Raw genomic sequence first — 18950 nt, forward strand, 5'->3', positions numbered from 1 at the left:
TCACTTTACGCTGAGTGTACCTACAGGCGTCTTCTTTTCAACAGTGCAACAACATAGTGCGATTACCGTATTGCAAATTAAACCACGCGACTTGCAACCCAAGGGGGGGGGGGGGGGGTCGTTCCCCTGGCACGGCGTGAATATAACCAGATTCGTGTGAGCACCATCATCGAGTGCATTCGCCCGTCTCTGCTGGTTGAAGGCTGAAAGGCTGACGTCTCAGCACGTACCGTGAATTTCTTCTCCCGAGGATGGCTCTCAGGGTGTTGCCGCAAGATTCTGCAAAGCCGTTAGCGATGACGCATTGGCCACATACCTGCATGTACATGTGACGCTAGTATTTCCATTATAAAAATGTTTAATAACTTACACGTCTGTGCGCATTGTTTGCGCTCCACAATTGCAATGGTTCCGTGTATAACAATGCATTATATATTGTGCAGTGAGACAAAAAAAACTTTATCAGCATTCAAAATACAAACAAACTGGCCTCGGCTTAACTTTCCAGACATCACTCGCCCTCTGACATCCGTTTCAAAGCATCGCTGTGTTTTCATTTCAGATTGGCAGGTCAGTCCGCCCCACAATGAGGCAATGTTATGATTAACGTACTTTTGTATGATTCGTATACAACACACGCTGCTCCAACAGCGAGCCATGCAGAATATGCGCTTTCTACACCAGTGCATATACTAAAATTGGAACGATACAGAGAAGATTAGAATGGCCCTTGCGCAAGGATGACACGCAAATTCTACACCGGTGATTGCGTCGCGCTTCTGCGCAGCCAAAAGGTCAAAGTTCAAGTGTCCCCCACCATTGGGGACTAGATGCATCTCCCTTACAGGCTCTGGAAATTCCACCTTCCCATTTCATGGGCCAATCTCTTCACGTAATTAAACACATCATTCGGTGGTGTTGCATTGGCAGTAGTGCTCTGGCACAATTAACGTTTAATTACCACTGTTGACATCGTACAAAATGGTTCTCATTTTATTGACACATTTATTGAGGTAACCTCTGACCATGCATTTTTATCCAGGATGCTTCCTTCTGATTGTGGGTTTGATCGAGCTCATTATAAATCCACTCAATGTTGAAAGGATACCCTGTTTCAAATGTCACTAATCTTAGGTTGCCACTGCTTTCCAACTTCAATGTAAAACAACCCAAAAGCAAATGTGTTTTTTTGTGTTATATGATCCTTTGAAGAGGTGGCGGCGAGATGGCTTCGAGGTCCAAGCAAAAATGTGTCGGATAGTATATTTTAATAATTCATGCATTCGAGTGGTTAAAAATGACATTTACAACCAACCGATATCATTATGAGAGATTTATCAAAGGGAATTGCATTTCTTTGGAAAGTAGCATCTCATAACATATATGGAACGGAGAGGGTTATCTACATTTAATGTAGCTGGTGACCCAAAATCTGCCTGCAATGGCCAGCTGAGCCCTCGGAGTCGGTCACGATCAGTGCCCACTGCTAGCCCTGCTGCAGTTGCCGTCTGTAGCTCAAATATACAGGGTGCAGCGAAAGTTCAGAAACCAAAGAGATTTCAGGACTGGACTGAATACATTGTATATTGTTGTTTGTTTAAAATACGAGATGAACGTGGGCATGTTGAGTAGTGTCCAAGCGAATGATGCAAGGGGCAAGCACCCGCTATGATTTACCGTACAAATTTACGTTTTTTGCCGCACCGTGTATAACATCTCGTCAACTAAAAATGTTGGAGCTAAAGATGTGCTGTTTACAATCTGCTAAGCTGATTGCTACCTCAGTGGACTGGACCAATATCAATGTCTTATTCATTAGCATCGGTGAGGCTGGAAAGGTGTGATGGCATGTACGGTTTTGGCCATGACGACATCTTGACCTTGGCGTTTGGTTTATTAGCAGGCTAGAACCAACTCCATTTACTCTGCGACGGATTTCACAAACCGTCCAAGGACTTGCCTTTTACATGTAAATGTAAGCAGTCTTAGAAGAAAACTCCATGCCTTCGAATTTCATCTCATCACTCCCTTAAATCCAGGTTGTGCCGCTGTTCCTGTCACAGGACTCACACCTTCCAATACGGATGCTGCTGCATCATCGGGCAGGTTCAAGTAGTTCTGGCTTTGATTGGCCAACAAGGGCAAGGGGGTGCATCAATTAAAGCTGAAAGATGACTTCATTCTACTTGATAATCAAAAATCTTAGAATGTACTGTGATTGGAGTACACACATCACTCTGCTACCCAATCACGCTGATTGTTATGATGATTGGTACTAATGTCAAGACAAACCCCATCATGCTGTCAAACCCACCGGTTTTAAATGTGTGGCGGTCCTCACACTGATTATGTCTAATCAGCGAAAGTGCCCCCCCCCTCTGAGAATTAGTGAAGAACACTGCCTCTTGGCATTACAGCACCTATCATTCCATTCTGAATTGATGGCTGTGAGAGAGTTCAGATGGGATTGCCTTCAAAATCTATGTCAAATGTATTCAATCTGCTCACCTCATTTGTATTGACCCGATTGATAAAAGAACCCACCTTTCTCAATGGAAGGCAATCACACAATTCCTCATTATGGAATCCAATATACCATGTCTCCACATACATTCTCATCAGTGGGTATTCTCGGAAATAATTTGAGCGATCGGTACATGGTGGCCTACATTATGTCTGTTAAACATCTGAACGCCGATTTACAAAATAACAACAAAAAGTGCCATTCAGGAGTCCGATCGCATAAAGTTAATTGCAGACATCGAACATTATCTTTGTACAGGCAGCGTGCACAATTATTTACATTTAGATGCAGAGTGATGTGCATGTGTGCTGCCTTGACTGCCTTGATCCTATTCTTGACAGTGTAAATGTATTTGACATTGTATAAACGAATATGCTGTAAAATTCGTATAATTTAAAATGCTTGTTCGTATGCGTATCACTGCGTGTTCGCTATGTACGTGTCACTTGACATCCCTGACGAGATGTTCCATCTCAATTGATTATCCAGGTCAAAAAGACAGGAGTTTAATTAATAAAGAATACATATACCATCGTGCGTTTGTCTACGTGTGTGTACTATGCTATACACCCAGTGACCCGAGTTCGATTCCCGCCCATGGCTGACACCAGTGACGATTACCTCAACCGCTTCTGGGCCTCTCCGAGGTCGACTTAGCCTCAAATGAGTACCTGGTGCGGTGTGGAAACATCGCCACTGGGGAGACAAAGGCGGCCGGGCGTGTTGCTAGCTACCCACCCTCTTGCGTGCCGTGCCAGCCTTCATAGACGCTTGCTAACAGCACTTGCCCCAAAAGTCTCTGAAGATTATACAGGGGATGTTTGTCTTCGTCTATGCATATTATACCATACACGTGCGTCTATGTATGTTTGGTAAAGTATATTTTAATGAAATAAATATAAGTGTAAATTGGTAAGATGTTACATCGAGTGTGGACATAGAAACTGCCCAGTTGTCTTTTCAAGATGTAAATACGCAAACATTTGTCTTTTGACACGAAGTTTGATATCTCTGCCCTCTCAAAATTGGTTTATAATATCCATCAAAACGCTATCCTGATAACACTGTGTAACAAAAAAATATATAAATAAAATTGTTCCTGGGTAGTAAGTGTTATTTCCTAATTGCTTATGCCACAAACTTTGTTTCTGTGGCCAGAACAATGATATTTTGAAATTTACCTATTTTCAATGATAAAACGTGTGCATTTGTGTCATTCTTTCACATAAAGTCCTGGTCACAAAAGCAAAGTTTGTGGGGAATAATAGCAATTTTCTATACTTTTGAGGCATAAGCAATTAAAAAATAACACTTAGTACCCAGGAACAAAAATCGTGTTACATATGCAATGTGTCCCTTCATTTCATTCTCACAACCTCTTGTATCGTGCACATTGCTATCTAAATACACAAAGTTATTTTCTCCCTCCACACTCTCGTGTCCAACTGACACCTGCGGCTAAGACTAAATGCACAGAAGACTAAACGTTTAACATTTCCGATCCATAAATCTCTTTCAAAGTTAAACAGATCTTTGTGAAATGTCACTAAACACTTCATCTTTGTCACCCTTTGGAAACGGTTGTTTCCGATGCACACCTGGATATCTGGTGAGACTTAAAAAAAATCAAAATGTAATTTTGCATGCACAAAACCTCATCAACGAAACACAATAAAATAGAGCATTAGTTCATGAATAGATTTGTCGGTATGCTGCTAGGAACACTGGATTTGTAATCCAGGGGTCGATTTCACAGCACAGCAGTTGAAACAATGGGTTAGCTTCTTCAACCTCTGTCCACTCAGCAGGATACATTTGTACACCGCAGAGAATTAATCGGCAGGTCGCGTGCGGTGGATGTTCACCGTTGCACTTTGCACTACAATCATGTTTTTTGTAATGTTGTTGTAACGTTTTTACCCGTCCCTACTGAACATCTGTTAGAAAAAAAAGAGCTGTATAGCTCATCGGATTACTCCAGTGTCAATACATATTCTGTTTCTGATTCTAGGCGCTCTCACCTCTTCCAAGGATTCATCTTCTTGGTTCTTTCGGTAAAGTCACGTAGAATGGAAATAATAAAATAATAAAAATAAAAATGATAAAATAATATTTTATTATGTTTTATTTTAATAATAAAAAAATAAATTTTACTTTTTTATTTTATTATTTCCATTCTACGTGACTTTACCGAAAGAACCAAGAAGATGAATCCCTGTGGTCACGAAAGCTTTAAATCGAAATCTTCCAAGGATGTCTGACCAGCATGGAAGAGTTGGCCAAATATCCTCTCCAGGGGGCTCTCTACAGCTCCCTCGAGTCAGAATCAGATCCTCTGTGCTGGAAGAATCCGTGGAGCTGTGAAGCTCTTTCACACACACGTCCAGTCGGGGCGAGCCAGCAAGTTGCATCAACATATTCTTGGGTTGTTTCGGTAAAGTCACGTAGGAAAAAAATTAAAATTAATACAAGTAAAATAAAAATCACGACGTTTCGGAGGCAACACAAGCTTCCGTCTTCAGGTGGAACCGTCACAGCACGCTTGCTGTCTCATTTACTTGATACATTTACTTGATACAGCAAGTGTGCTGTGACGGTTCCACCTGAAGACGGATGCTTGTGTTGCCTCCGAAACGTCGTGATTTTATTTTTATTTTACTTTTATTAATTTTAATTATTTACCTACGTGACTTTACCGAAAAAACCTAAGAATATGAATACTTGCAGTCACGAAAGCTTCAAATCTAGAAGTTGCATCAACAGTTGCAGGGCACCACCTTTGTTTTCAGGTCACGTGCATCTGCCCCCTTACCAACCGGTTGCCCCCACTTACTTGGCAATTGACGATGATGGCGTGTTGTGGTCAGCTCGAAAGCGCTGCCCTAAACAATTGGGTTGTCTGCTCCACTTTGGAGCTTTGTTACTTTTTTAAATCCTTTATATTAAGTTCACTTGCTTGCGCGCTTGCGCGCTTACGATCGTGCAAATCTTCCGGTCGTTTTTTAACCCACTTCCCGTGATCCAATCGAGCTGACATTTTGCACACAGACTCGTTGTGCGTGACAATTTATTTTCGTGAACATTTTTTTCCCGAAATTTTAGACTTTTAGGAAAAAATAAATTATATTTAATTACCAATTGCTTAATGGTGGCAGGCAATCATCTGACCCATAGGTGGCAGCCATCTCAAGCCAGAAAACGAGAGGACTCTAGCCGCCACGCATATAAAGGATTTATAGTGAAAAACTTTGTTTTTACGGGTAAATTTTTTATATATATATAAACATATTCTGCATCCTCCCTCACACATCATACATTGCAACATCCTGACGTTCTGGACAGCATTGCCAGGGGCATCGACGGTATCAGGCACACCGGACTCATTAGAGAAGGGGAAGGTGGGGGGGGGGATTTGCTTTGGGTGGGGGGGCGGTTGGCCAGGTCATTGCCGTTCTGGGCTCAGATATTTAAGACTGTTCTAAGGTTTAGGAATGTACCCCCATGTACTTGGTGTATTCTTCTTCCTTGCACCCGAGCTTATCGCTCAGGCGCTCCAGTGCTGAGGTTGGGTGATAATGTGGGAGCTTTATTCTTGGTGAAAACTTCTCGGTCGATCACGGTAATCGCTGCAATCAGACGGGCGTGCTCCTGACATCTATTCGGAGAAATAGGCAGTGAGATAAATTTGTCTTCTAATTGGATGATGAATAATTTACAACCAATCTTATCCAGTTACATTGAAGAGAAAACCGTTTTAAGAGGGACACGTTTTGTTGTTGCACAGTCCACAAAATACACAAGAAATGTAACGCGTAGTAGGAAGGCTTTCGCGACCAGTTTCATCCGCTCCACAGATTTTTTTTTTGGGTTAGCTCGCGTAAATATATCAATGTCTCATTTAACCCGCCACCACCCGACACAGCTAATTATTAAGGTTTGTCACGTAAACAGAACGTGCCAATTCGTTTCTCGTACAGCACACCGGTGTGTTGGAGAGCCAAGCCACAACATGTTGTGGTTGCACTAATAACGAATTGTCACGTTCTGTTCACGTGACGAACCTTACTAATTTGCTGTGTCAATGTGGTGGCAGGTTTGACGACACATTTATGCGATCTAACCCAGAAAACCTTTATTATACACAATCATTATCGACATTTGTATTTCAAGCAAGATGCTCTACACAGATCAAACAATGTTGCATCTATATTCACAGACAATATGATCACAGTCACTTTTTAAATTTTCTATTAATTCACACTCCCGACAATATAAATGTAAATGCTTTTAGACTTGCTGTCTTTCATCTGAATGTCAAATATTTCATATGCATGTCCAACTATTTGCTGCGATGATGCGTATACGAATTCGAATGTTGAATTCTGAATTTTATTATGCAGCACTCCAGAACTTTTTACTTTTATGGCCTTTTCTGACTCTATGTTTCACTCTGCATTTTAATTTGTTGAACTTAAACATATTCTTGGTTGTTTCGGTAAAGTCACGTAGAAGGGAAACAATAAAATAATACAAATATAAAACAATTAATTCTCACACAATTTTATTGTTATATATATTTAATTGAAAAAAAAAATTCTCACACAATTTTATTTTTTATATTTTTATTATTGTATTGTTTCCCTTCTACGTGACTTTACCGAAAGAACCAATAATATGAATCCCTGCAGTCACGGAAGCTTTAAATCAGAACTTAAACCTGTTGTTTGATTTTATGTTAATGTTTATGTTTAAATTATTTTATGCATGCCTTTTTCTCTTATGTCACTCCAGTAATACCTCTTGTATATCTTTTCTACTGTTTAACTACATCCCTATTGGTGAGTAATGCACACATTACGATGTTTTAGTATGTATCACATTTAATATCGGTTAACGTCTGTGGTCCATGGCTCTTAACTTGTTTGTCAATTTGTCCAAAAATTCAACAAGTTTTGACATCCCCTGAGCTATAGTAAAGGAACATGTAACCACAACCATTCTTGTACAAGAGAGAATAGCCAGCAGTGTTGATTTTAAACGATTAAACTATTTTATTAAGCTATTTGTTATTTTACTTGGTATGGCCTACTGAGCTTTCTAGCTCTCTTTCATAAGCGATATGACCAAAAATTATAGCTCAACGAAGTGGCTTATCACGTGTAAAGGTATAGCATATTTGCCCTGTTCTACCAGTGGGAGAACATGTGGGACAACGTGGCAAGTCCAAATGTACCCACGACCTCCTGCATACCGGGCGAGGGAGTTAACAAGCTTCAGGCACACAGTACAGGAGAGGAAGGAACCCTGCGGTATGCAGCGATCAGAGGTCGCAACCGGGTACCCGATACCCGTACCCTACCCGATACCCGGCTACCCGTACCCGGCCGGGTACGGGTACCCGTTTGCGACCCTGGTGCGGCCGGGTACGGGTACGGGTAGGCCGTGAGTCACCGGTGAGTAACCGTTTGTCACTCATTTCGGGTAGGGTACGGGTAGCGTATGGGTACCCCATACCCGGCCGGGTACGGGTACCCGTTTACGACCCTGGTGCGGCCGGGTACGGGTACGGGTAAGGAATCAAAACCCGTTTGCGACCTCTGGCAGCGATTCAATGGAGGCTGCGGAGGTGATGTGGCACAGGCAGAAATAAAATCAGACGCATAAAGCATGAGAAAGGCCAGGAAATGATATTGACAATACATGTGTATATAAATGCCGAGACAGAAATTAAATAAAATCAGCTCGGCGGCATGGCAAAGTCATTTCCGTGCATTGTACGCAGAAGCCATTCATTGTGTGGTTGCAGCGCAGAGCATCGCCCGTTTGACTGTTAAAGTTCTCTGAAACATTATGAGTCACAAGGTTTGCATTTGCAGCAGTAAGTATATTTATTAGACCTGGGACGATCAGTCAATTAAATCGATGTACCAACATAATGTTGCCATCGACGTATTCTTTGTGGCGGATGACTCGGGCCTCCTGAATGCGGGAAACCCCCTACAAGCCACGCCCAGCGTGACGTGGCTGATGATGATGGCGTCATCAATCACCTCCCAACCAGCGGCACACATAGGAAAAGAGTTTGAGATGAGGTGAGAAATTCCTCTCTAAATTATAATTTGTAGAGTAATTTATTGCTAAAGCATTCTGATAGCCCAGCTGTAATGTTTACCCAATATACTTCAATTACTGCAAAAATTTTACAGGATCTCATGTATAGCTACTTGATTGTTGGGAACCCAATCACCGATGACTGATAAAACATAAAATGTTCACTTACATCTGCATACACCGGCTGAGATTTAAACACTTTGCTTAGATTCCCATGCAACCAACACCCTTTGCCCATTGTATTAAAGATGTGCTCCCAAACTTGGGTAGATTAACAAAGTCCCCCCCCCCCCCCCCGTGAATGCATTCCGAAGCAGTCGTCGTGACGTCGTCGTCCAGAGCCATTCTCTGACGCCACTTGAGGTGGAGCGTTGCTCACCGAGGCCAGAATGGAATTGTATTTCCCACAAAATTGTTTTGACGAGTCCTTGAGCGTGCAAAGAACATAACCGGTATTTTAAAAAATGTACACACAGATCGTATAAAACATTGCGCGGTTAAAATTGAAAATAAATGTCCTTGCGCCCACACACTTTCCAACACAACCGTGTATAAATGTTTATGTTTTACACTGGGCCTTTGTGTTACAATCTTCAGATTGTGAATTCAAAATAATGTCCGCCCCTGCCGGATGAACAGTCACCAAGCACGTGGTACGACAGGGGGACACGTGACTCTTGACGATCCACGCACGCAGCGCGATAACAGAAGGCCACGACCAAATGTGAACCATCAACAAGGTCACCCAAACTGTAACTAACGGTTGAAGCAAGGAGCTGGGTTTAAAACACCCCCCCCCCCCACGGGTGTAAAGTGCCAAACACACACATACCTGTGTGATAGTTTGCACGAATCGTAGAAGAATTGCGAACGTGGCAGGGTGAACGGGCGAGCGATTGTTTATTTAAAAAAAAACATCGGGCTATAATAATAAAAAACACACGACCGTGTTTTAATCGTGACTTTACAAGAGACTTTTTATTTTATTATGTTTTTATTTTTATTATTTTATTATGTTTTTATTTTCATTATTTTATTATTTCCCTTCTACGTGACTTTACCGAAAGAACCAAGAAGATGAATCCCTGCAATCACGAAAGCTTTGAATCGAAATTTGATGGTGATGTCATTCAGGGTGCTTTCTTTTAGGAAGTGCAGCAGGTAGGTTACTGCCGCCACCTGTGCCCATGTTTGGGAGTCTATTCTCCTTTCCCCAACTGTTAGCGCGTGTGATGCCCGAATTCACCAGGTCGAGAGGTGTGACGCTAACAGCAATTTATACGCAATCGGCAAAAACTGGAGGTGTCAAATGAGCACAAGGCGTATTGTGTTACAATCCGACACATTAGTGCAATCTCCGTGTTTATGTTTCACCGATAACCGTCCATTTAAATAAAGTCAGTGTTCGAAGAATATCCCCAGTCAACCTTAAGAGTTGCTCATATCTACCGGTGATCCTGGGCCAGAGGTGAGCAGGCTTCTTCTATATTGCCACGAGACAAGTCGGTCTCTCAACGGGGCTTCCCACAGAGTGGAACTCACGTGAGCCGATGACACGTGATATCATTTACATTGCTCTGTAAGTGGAGAATAACGACAGGGATGGTGCCCTATCTTCTTCTTCTTCTTCCAAAAGTGGCACACTGTAACCTGTAGCTTTTTAACATATATCTGCAATTTTGATTTGAAGCGATTTTCACCTGAAGACGGGCGCTTGTGTTGCGTTCGAAGCGTCGTGATTTATTTTATGTCTACCTACGTGACTTTACCGGAAGAACCAAAGAGTAGATCTGAAATTGTTATCATTTTCAGCTCTCGGTCAATTCTCTGCTGGATCAAGGAACCCCCCCCCTACCACCACCGCCGTATCGGTCATGGGGGTTGTTTGACCATACTTCACCATGCTGGCCACTGGCAAAAGTGGAGGGGGGGGGGGGTGCCCAGGACCGGTTTAGATATCGCCCACTACCAATGTTATCCGTGAAGTCTCGGGGTTCACAAGGCAGTGCGTTGACCACTCTCTCCCAGATCTAAAGCCATGCACTATATCCAAGACATTGTCATCTTTTGAGGGAGTGCTAAACCAAAAGCTGAGTGTTCTGTCTGGAAGCAAGATCCTTTTTGGGACGTCTGCCGTTGGAAAGTAAATAGCTGTTGCTCTCTTTGCTTCCCACCCCCACCCCCAGCCATAGAATTGCGGAGTTACCAAGACCGGCTCAGAGTTGCCAACAGAAGAGGGCATCGCACTCCACTCATCCCACGCATCGCTGCGTGGTGACACCGCCTTGTTTTGACTGTGGTCGCAGCAACACGCCTTGATACGCGACACCTGGCAAATAGTCGTCGTTTCTTGAACGACCATATAATTGAAGTCAAAACAAATACAACAGAGTAAGGATTTTATTTCACTATGCCTGGCCTCTACTCGGAACAAACCAAAAGAGCTTAGTATTCCACTCACGAGCCTAAGCAATGAAAACAGCCTGTAAGTGATAGGTGCATTGTAAACTGGGTTTACACACATGTGTATCGTGGCACGGCAGTCAGCCCCATTGCACAGATACACAAACACCAGGGATCATTCAACGATGGTGATGTCTTCTTGGTTCTTTCGGTAAAGTCACGTAGAAGGGAAGTAATAAAATAATAAAAGTTTAGATGGAAGCATATTATATAATTTTGACGACGTAGAATTGTAATGTATTACTTGCTGTTAGTAACTCAGCTTATTGTATAGTATAGTAAGTATACTGATGGTGCTATGCAGTTTATACTTTAGTTTTCTACGTGGTTATTTAGTAACTGCAGCTACATACTATTAACATTCCTTTCCTTTGTTAATGCTACTCCCTGCACCCCCTCTTGGTGCTGTTGATCCTGCATAATGCATGGGCATAATATGACTATGAAACCCCCCCACCCACCTCCTACGCATTTCCCATGAATATGCTAAATCCCTCTTCATATGCACATTCTTTTTGTTAAGGCGCTCTTCTTCCACCTCCAACCCAGCTTATATATAAGCTCCTGGCTTGGTAGTGTCTCATTCTTCACCTGAAGACGGCTGCTTGCGTTGTAGCCGAAACGTCGTGAGAATTATTTTATTTTATTGTTTTATTTTTATTATTTTATTACTTCCCTTCTACGTGACTTTACCGAAAGAACCAAGAAGATGAATCCCTGCAATCACGAAAGCTTTGAATCGAAATTTGATGGTGATGTCATTCAGGGTGCTTTCTTTTAGGAAGTGCAGCAGGTAGGTTACTGCCGCCACCTGTGCCCATGTTTGGGAGTCTATTCTCCTTTCGAATACTCCTCGCCACGTGGCACCGTGGGTTAGCGCGCACTCCACTGACACCATTGAAAGGTCTCCCTCGCTTAGCATGGACCTTAGCCACAACCCATTCACGGCAACAATATCGTAGCAATATCCCCAGCAGCTCATCGTAGTGTTAGGGCGAGGAAGGTGATTTTTCCAGAGGGTGTAAAACTACGGGGGGTGACGGAGGGCACAATAAATAAAGTTCAGCGATGAAAATGCGACCCAGAGTGCTCGTAACCCCGAGCTGCGGGCCCTGTCCCGAGCGCTCGGTTTGCCTTCTAATCTGGAATGCCCGCGCTCCTAACGCGGAGTTGTTGTTTTTTTTGGGGATAGTCGTTGAGATCCACCATTGTCATTCCAGCACTGCCTGCCAGTTGCTTCACTCGTCCCGTTGTAGCGGAAGGCAAGGAGGGGGGCGGGGGGACGACTTAGTCATTCCGTGCACGCACGAGGCACGGGCGCACAGATCGGGTTAATCGTTACGAGTGCGGGGCGGGGGAATTGTAAAATAATAACGCAAACGCCACGACATCAACTAACGTGTGGAATTGGCGCCAGGTTTTCAATGCGGCTCTACCACACTCTCGGCTCTTTTTTTGTTGACGACTCGCGACAAAGTGAAGGTTCATATTCTTAGGTTTTTTGGGTAAAGTCACGTAGGTAAAACAAAATGTTCAATTAATAAAAGTCAAATAAAAGTCACGACGTTTCGGAGGCAACACAAGCCTCCGTCTTCAGGTGGAACCGTCACAGCACGATAGCTTGCCTCCGAAACGTCGTGATTTTTATTTAATTTTTATTTTACTCTTATTAATTTAAAATGTTTTTTTTTTACCTCCGTGACTTTACCGAAAAAACCTAAGAATATGAATCCTTGCAGTCACGAAAGCTTCAAATCTAGAAAGTGAAGGTTGTCATCCAAGCCAGTGAATGCTGCTGATGCGCTCACGCATCACGAATGGCTTCCTGCCTTCCTGCAACAGTCAACACCTGTGGACTGGTTGCATGAAATTAAACCCCTTCAAGAGATTTACCCCCTTAACGTGCGCGCGTGCGTTACGCTCTCATGGTCAACTTAACACTTCCCAGTCCTTGGTCGCCAAACCTCTGGGTGCCACGAGTATTCGTGAACAAAGTGTTTATTCCATTGCACATTGGCTGTGAGGTGAGCAGAGCGAAACTACGATGAGATTAAATGAACAAGTCTATATGAAGATGAAATCTGAGATAATATAGTCACGCTCAGTGCTTGGTAATTGGCTATGTGTGTAGATATATTATTGAATGAGTTCACTGATTGGCTGCCCTGATACTATTAGGGGGGGGGGTTATGCCCCATCACATCAACATTTAACAATTAAGAAGTGGAGTGAATGTGTGCCTGCTTTCGTCGACTCGGCTAAGAGAATGATGAAATGAAATCCACAGACTGAGACTGCACACAAATTCCACAGTTCATCAATGACTGAACTAAAACAAACCCTCAATTAACACAATTAACACAGGATGCCACTCCGGTGGGTGTCTCGATAACCTGGCCGTGCCACCAAACACAGCCTCCTCTTCCCTGATGACCACTCTTTCTTTCCACGTTCCTTTCTAAACGTCAACGTTGCTTAACCCGTCTTCCTATTTAAATAACTCGCATGCTCCACATGCTCATATACCATACAAAAACATGTTTTCGCTTGAAGTGATACAGGTATTAATAATTATCTTTATGAAAATAAACATTCCGGCTGATCGATGGCCATCAAAGAATGCACTCCACGGGATGATTGGTCGTCAGTCTTTAGCGTAGTTACCACTGAGCCAGCGATCAATCGATTTCTGCGAGTCGGTGACCAAAGTGCTCTCTCTCGCTCTTTTGTGTGATGAAGGGGCATTACCCGAAACGTAGCCGATTGTATATATACATTTTAAACTTAAGGTAGTGCTGTTGATGAGTGTGTAGAGTTTTTTTGTTAATTGTACTCTGATTTTATTATATAAAGAAAAAATGAATGTTAAAGACCCAATGACATCATGCACGTGAGTAGGCCACCATGTGCTTCGGGTGTCAGCGCTGAAAAAAAATCAAAAAAATCTGAACATTCCCTCGACTAAAATTGTTAAATACTGTACATAATGTAGACCGCTCAAAGTTGGGAGGATGTGACAGCACGTGACTTTTGGGTAAGCGGAAGGAGTTCGGATTGAAGAGAGACCAGCGGGAGTCGGTGCGATCACTCCCTGTGTTCGCCAAATGAACGGAGCATGCAAATGTGTGATGGTAACGCTGCCGATAAACTGTAAGATCCGTACCAAATGCTCAGCGTTGTCCATAGACTCCACGCCGCCCAGCCTCGCCGTCCGCCTCCACACGCTGCCTTCTTGACACGCTCCCAACTTGGGCTGGTCAAACGGCTCTCTCCAACGAAAATCATTGCTTTCAGCCACGCTTTTAGGCAGAAAAAACGTTTCGGAGCTCAGGGCTTTTGCGGTCCTTGGCCCTATGCATTTGGAATGCCCGCCTGAAGAACGGCGCCTGACCGCCGATATTCTCTCATTTAGAAAAAAAACTAAAACCTATATATGTTCTAGGATATGTGAGGTAAACTGGATATGAGTCTTTTTTACCGAAAGAACCAAGAAGATGAATCCCTGCAGTCACGAAAGCTTTAAATCGAAATTTAACCATGGCATACTTTCTGGAGCTCGGCCTCGGACAGCTCCAGCTGACATGAAGCACCACAGATATTCATTATAACAATCATTTATGGCTTAGAATAAATAACCTCAGAGTGTCTAATAGAGGGCATTCAATTACTCGATATTAGAGGAGGCTCGGCAAAGCAGAATGCGCGTGTATATGTCCACTTGCGTTATTTGTTCTCGGCGAGTGACTGTGTAAACCTATTACCGTACATTATCAACAGACCCACGCAGAGGGATTGCTACGCGTCTTATTTGATGTGACAGCACAATACATATTTTATAAAACACGGACATTCCCATGAGCGTGTGCGTATGGAGCTGTCATCTGAAATCCCCCAACATCTTGAATTCATTTGTGGCAACAACATTTCGCACGGCGCTATACGTACAAGGAATGTTCATAATGGATGCAGCGCGTCCGTGTTTACCGCGAGGCCGGCACACGGTGTTTCGAAGGTTACTTTAAACAAAGGTAATCGTTAGCTGATTGCGATAGGATTTCTATCGTCATCAGCCATGGTCAATCCACTGCTTGATGAAGGCCTCCCCAATCCGCCACTACCTCTTACGATCCAGGGAAATAAACCGCCTAACACCTGCGCACCCACCTTATTTCATTGCCCCATTTCCTCCGTGGACGTGATGTAATTTATTTTTCAAGCAATGCGCTCTGATTAAAAGTGAACGTAACCCTGTATCAGATTTCACTGTAACATTGGCAATAGCTGCAATAAGCTACATGGGTGTTTTCTGTTGTGATCCTGTATGATGCTGCTGCTCTCACACTCACCCAAGACGCTGATACCACCACTTCTTCATGATGATTGCGGTTCAAATCATGTTTTTTTTAAAGAAGTCTTTCTAAAAAAAACATTCGTAAAACATAAATCCACCAAGGTACGCTAAGTAACCCCACATTTGATTACACACCTAACAAGGATTACTCAGTCAGGATTACTCAAAACTGGTCATGTACTGGGCATCTCTAATAGAGGTTTTTTTTGGGTATCATCACATACGTATACATGTGTCATTCAATCCGCCACCACCCGATAGAAGCCAATGAGTAAAGTTGTGTCACGTAAACAAAACATGCCAATTCATTACGCGTCCAGCACACCACCGGTGTGTTGGGAGAGTAAACCCACTACAACATTTACATTTCGAGCACTGTGAGGTACCGCCGAGTCATCACAACAACCAGCCTCGTCAGGCGACAGCCAGAGAGTCGTGGGCATCTGTGGACAAGGGAGCTTCTCCGTAAGCTCATCGGATTCCTCGAGTCTAAATAAACATTTCCGATTCCGACGAGGCGGGGAAAAGCAGTAGCCCATGGACAGCTGTCGGCGTCCCTGCAGCTATGATGGCTCCGAAAATCGCCGTCCACCCGCGGGTTGTGTAAGGATAAGGCCAGCCGGCCAATATTTAATTCTGTCTCTCACTCCATCCATCCAGTTCAATTCACCCGGTAACTTTATTCTTCTTCTTTCAGAACACGACGAGAGCCCACCGATTACACTGGTCAACAAAAAAGAAACATTTTTTTTCTGGCCTGGACTTTTGCAGCTGTTTTAAACTCATTTCAGGGTGCTGATTCCAAATCTGATCTCAGATTTGCTCTATCACATCTCATTTTTATGCTATCAGCATACCCCATTTTTATTGATTTTACCCAAAAATAACTCTGTCACTTATGATTGCAAGTTGTTGCGAGTCAGTGACTGCTTTAGTGTTAAAATATGGTGCTGTATTTTTAGGATAGTGTGTTTATAATATCATTTTATGTAGATATCCACATTTATTTAATATTTTTCTTCTACAGTTTTTATTGAAAATGCAATATTTGATATCTCAAAAACCTGATGTGATAGACAAAAACTGATGCAGATTAGGAATCAGCACCCCTAAATTACCTTAAAACCGTTGGAATACCTTATGCCAGAAAAAGTGTGTTGACCAGTGTTATCATTAATGCATCGCCCGATTTTTTGCAAAGTGCACGTAAGATATAGCAAACGAAAAAAAAATGTTATGAAATACAGTTGTTGAAACGATGTACTACCGTGGACAGCGGGCTATGAAATAATGCGATCTTAGTTTTGACGGCCACCTCGCAAATGTGTGCTTGAGCCTCCGCTCGCGTGAAGATGTCCCCGTTCAGTGGGATTGAGAGGCGCTCCAAGGGTGCCCGTTCGTCGTTGAATCGTAGCTGCGTTATCATAACGCTGTTATGTTACAGTCCACAATATGCAACATTGCAAACTGCAAGTGACGGTACTACTGTGTTTGTACGATATTTGAACATTAATTAGTAACCCCCCTCCCGCACCACTACCACAGGACGAATCTCGTTTAAATGCTTTTATTTGTTATTTTTTTTGCCTCGTTTGTAATAGTTTTCTTTTACATTGTCTATTTGCCAACTTAAGAAGCGATATTTAATTGACGGATCGGCCCTTGAATGCGAGCACGCGCCAAAATTGTTTTTTTACGATTTTGGTCATGGCAAGGGATATACATTACGTTGTCATCGAAGTCTCAATTGAGCAGGTGAAATCCCGTAGATAATCTACGCAAAATGCAACGTAAGGATAGCCACTTGCTGGAAGGCAACGGTGGTTGTCCCTCGCGATATTAGACTGACGTAGCGGCGCGCCACACAAATGTGGAATATATAATCAACTTGCTCAGGAACACGTCGAATGTGATCGTCTCAAAGCCCCAGACGCTTTGAGACGTTGTGTACAAATGCACATCATGTCAATCCACTGCTGGATGAAGGCTCCCCCACGCCGTGTCCGTCATGGGGGGTGTTTGACCATACTTCACCGCACAAAGTGTCTCCCTGCTCAAACGTCCATTGTCAGTTACTGGCCAGAGTGCGCCGGTGAAAACTCCACATTCCAGTGGCGTGATCCGTAAAGACGACCACCCGTGAACTCCCCGACACTGATTTTATCGACATCATATTGATAATAATAGGTCGCCGGTATTTGAACTCGCAGCCCTTTTTTCCCCCGGGCTGAGCCAAGCGCTGCTGCTCGAACGACATCGCAACCCGTCCGGGGTTTAAACACAATCGCTCCCCCACCTCCGCCGCTCAAACTAAGCGCGACGCCACTTGCAGGTATCCAACCTGGACGCGCTCACCCGTGGTGGTGGTGATGACGAGCAGCGGCTGCGTGTGCACGTGCCTCCACGCGGGCCGCGGCCTCAGACGCAGCGTGAGACGGACACGGGGGTCCATGCCCCGCACGGCCTCCATGAGCTGGGCGGTCACGTCCAGGGGCCCCGTTCCTGTTGTAGCTCCCGGTGCCCCTTCGGCCCCTGCGGCTCCTCGTCCGGCCGCGGAAGTCGCGTTCCCCGCCGCGCACCTCTTGAGCGCGTCGCTCGGCACCGTCAGAGTGACCACCCTGCCGATGCGGCCGCGGAACCATATCGGGGGAGGCAGCGGGTACCCGCGCAGCACCGTGCGCTCGGACTCCGCTGGGAGCGTCCCCAATGAGGACGAGGCTGAGGCTGATGACGACGGGGAGCCGGTCCGGGCGGCGGACCCCGCCGCTGCAGCCGCCGCGTCGCCCGGCGCGGGAGCCGGCGGGCTGCAGGGCTCCTGCAGCAGCAGCTCGGCGCGGGCTGTGTCACCCGGCGCGTCGCCGCTGCCCGCCAGCCTGCGCACCAGCCCCGCGGGCGGGGAGAACACGTAGCCGCTCTCCCAGCCCGGGGGCGTGGAGCGACTCGCGGAGAGCGCGTCCGAGGGCGGTGGCGGCAGCAGCAGGAGCAGCAGTAGCAGCTGCACGCTCATCGTCACCACCATCGTCACCTTCTTGTTCTTCGTCGTCGCCGTCGTCGGCATGATGTTCATCTGCAGGGGCGGCAGACGACGAGGTGCCGAGAGCTCCTCGCCCATGCTGCTGACCGCTGTGACAGCGGCAGGAGGCAGTGAGAGAAATGAGCGCTCTCTCTCTCTCCCTCCTCTCTCTCTCTCGGGCGCGCGCGACGGGATGGCGAGGGAGGACGGGTGGCTTCGGAGAGGTTCCCCTCCCTGCATTCACGGGCAACGCATTGCAGCGGGGCTTCCCTCGAGTGCCAAGGTAACCTGTCCACTCCCACACCCCTTCCCCCTCTCTACTACACTAGCCGCCCCCCCCGCCGCCCTCCCCAAAGAAACGCACACCAAGCGCACGTCCCTTCCCTCTGAGCCACGCAGTTCGTCAGCGCGAGTTCATTTGGTGTTTGTCGGACGTGGTTACAGAACCGCAGTGCTCCGCTGCGGGCTCAATGCGTAAAACGCGTGTC

At 44.9% G+C, this 18950-nt stretch overlaps 1 protein-coding gene and 1 pseudogene across 1 annotated transcript in view; one reads left to right on the top strand and one right to left on the bottom strand.

Annotated features, from left to right (window-relative positions):
* The window catches only part of LOC144720152 (uncharacterized), an 80018-nt gene extending 61457 nt beyond the window's left edge, over positions 1-18561 (bottom strand). The window contains exons 1-2 of the mRNA XM_078596659.1: positions 18475-18561; positions 17805-18363 (exon numbers count right to left, since the gene is read on the bottom strand). Of these exons, the coding sequence (XP_078452785.1) occupies positions 17805-18363; positions 18475-18561 (646 nt within the window). The remainder of the gene's footprint in view (positions 1-17804; positions 18364-18474) is intronic.
* On the top strand, positions 669-768 carry LOC144720171 (U6 spliceosomal RNA; annotated as a pseudogene).
* Positions 18562-18950: the final 389 nt, after the last annotated feature.

Source organism: Lampetra planeri, chromosome 7 (genome assembly GCF_965212315.1).
Source record: "Lampetra planeri chromosome 7, kcLamPlan1.2.h2, whole genome shotgun sequence".
NCBI lineage: Eukaryota > Metazoa > Chordata > Hyperoartia > Petromyzontiformes > Petromyzontidae > Lampetra > Lampetra planeri.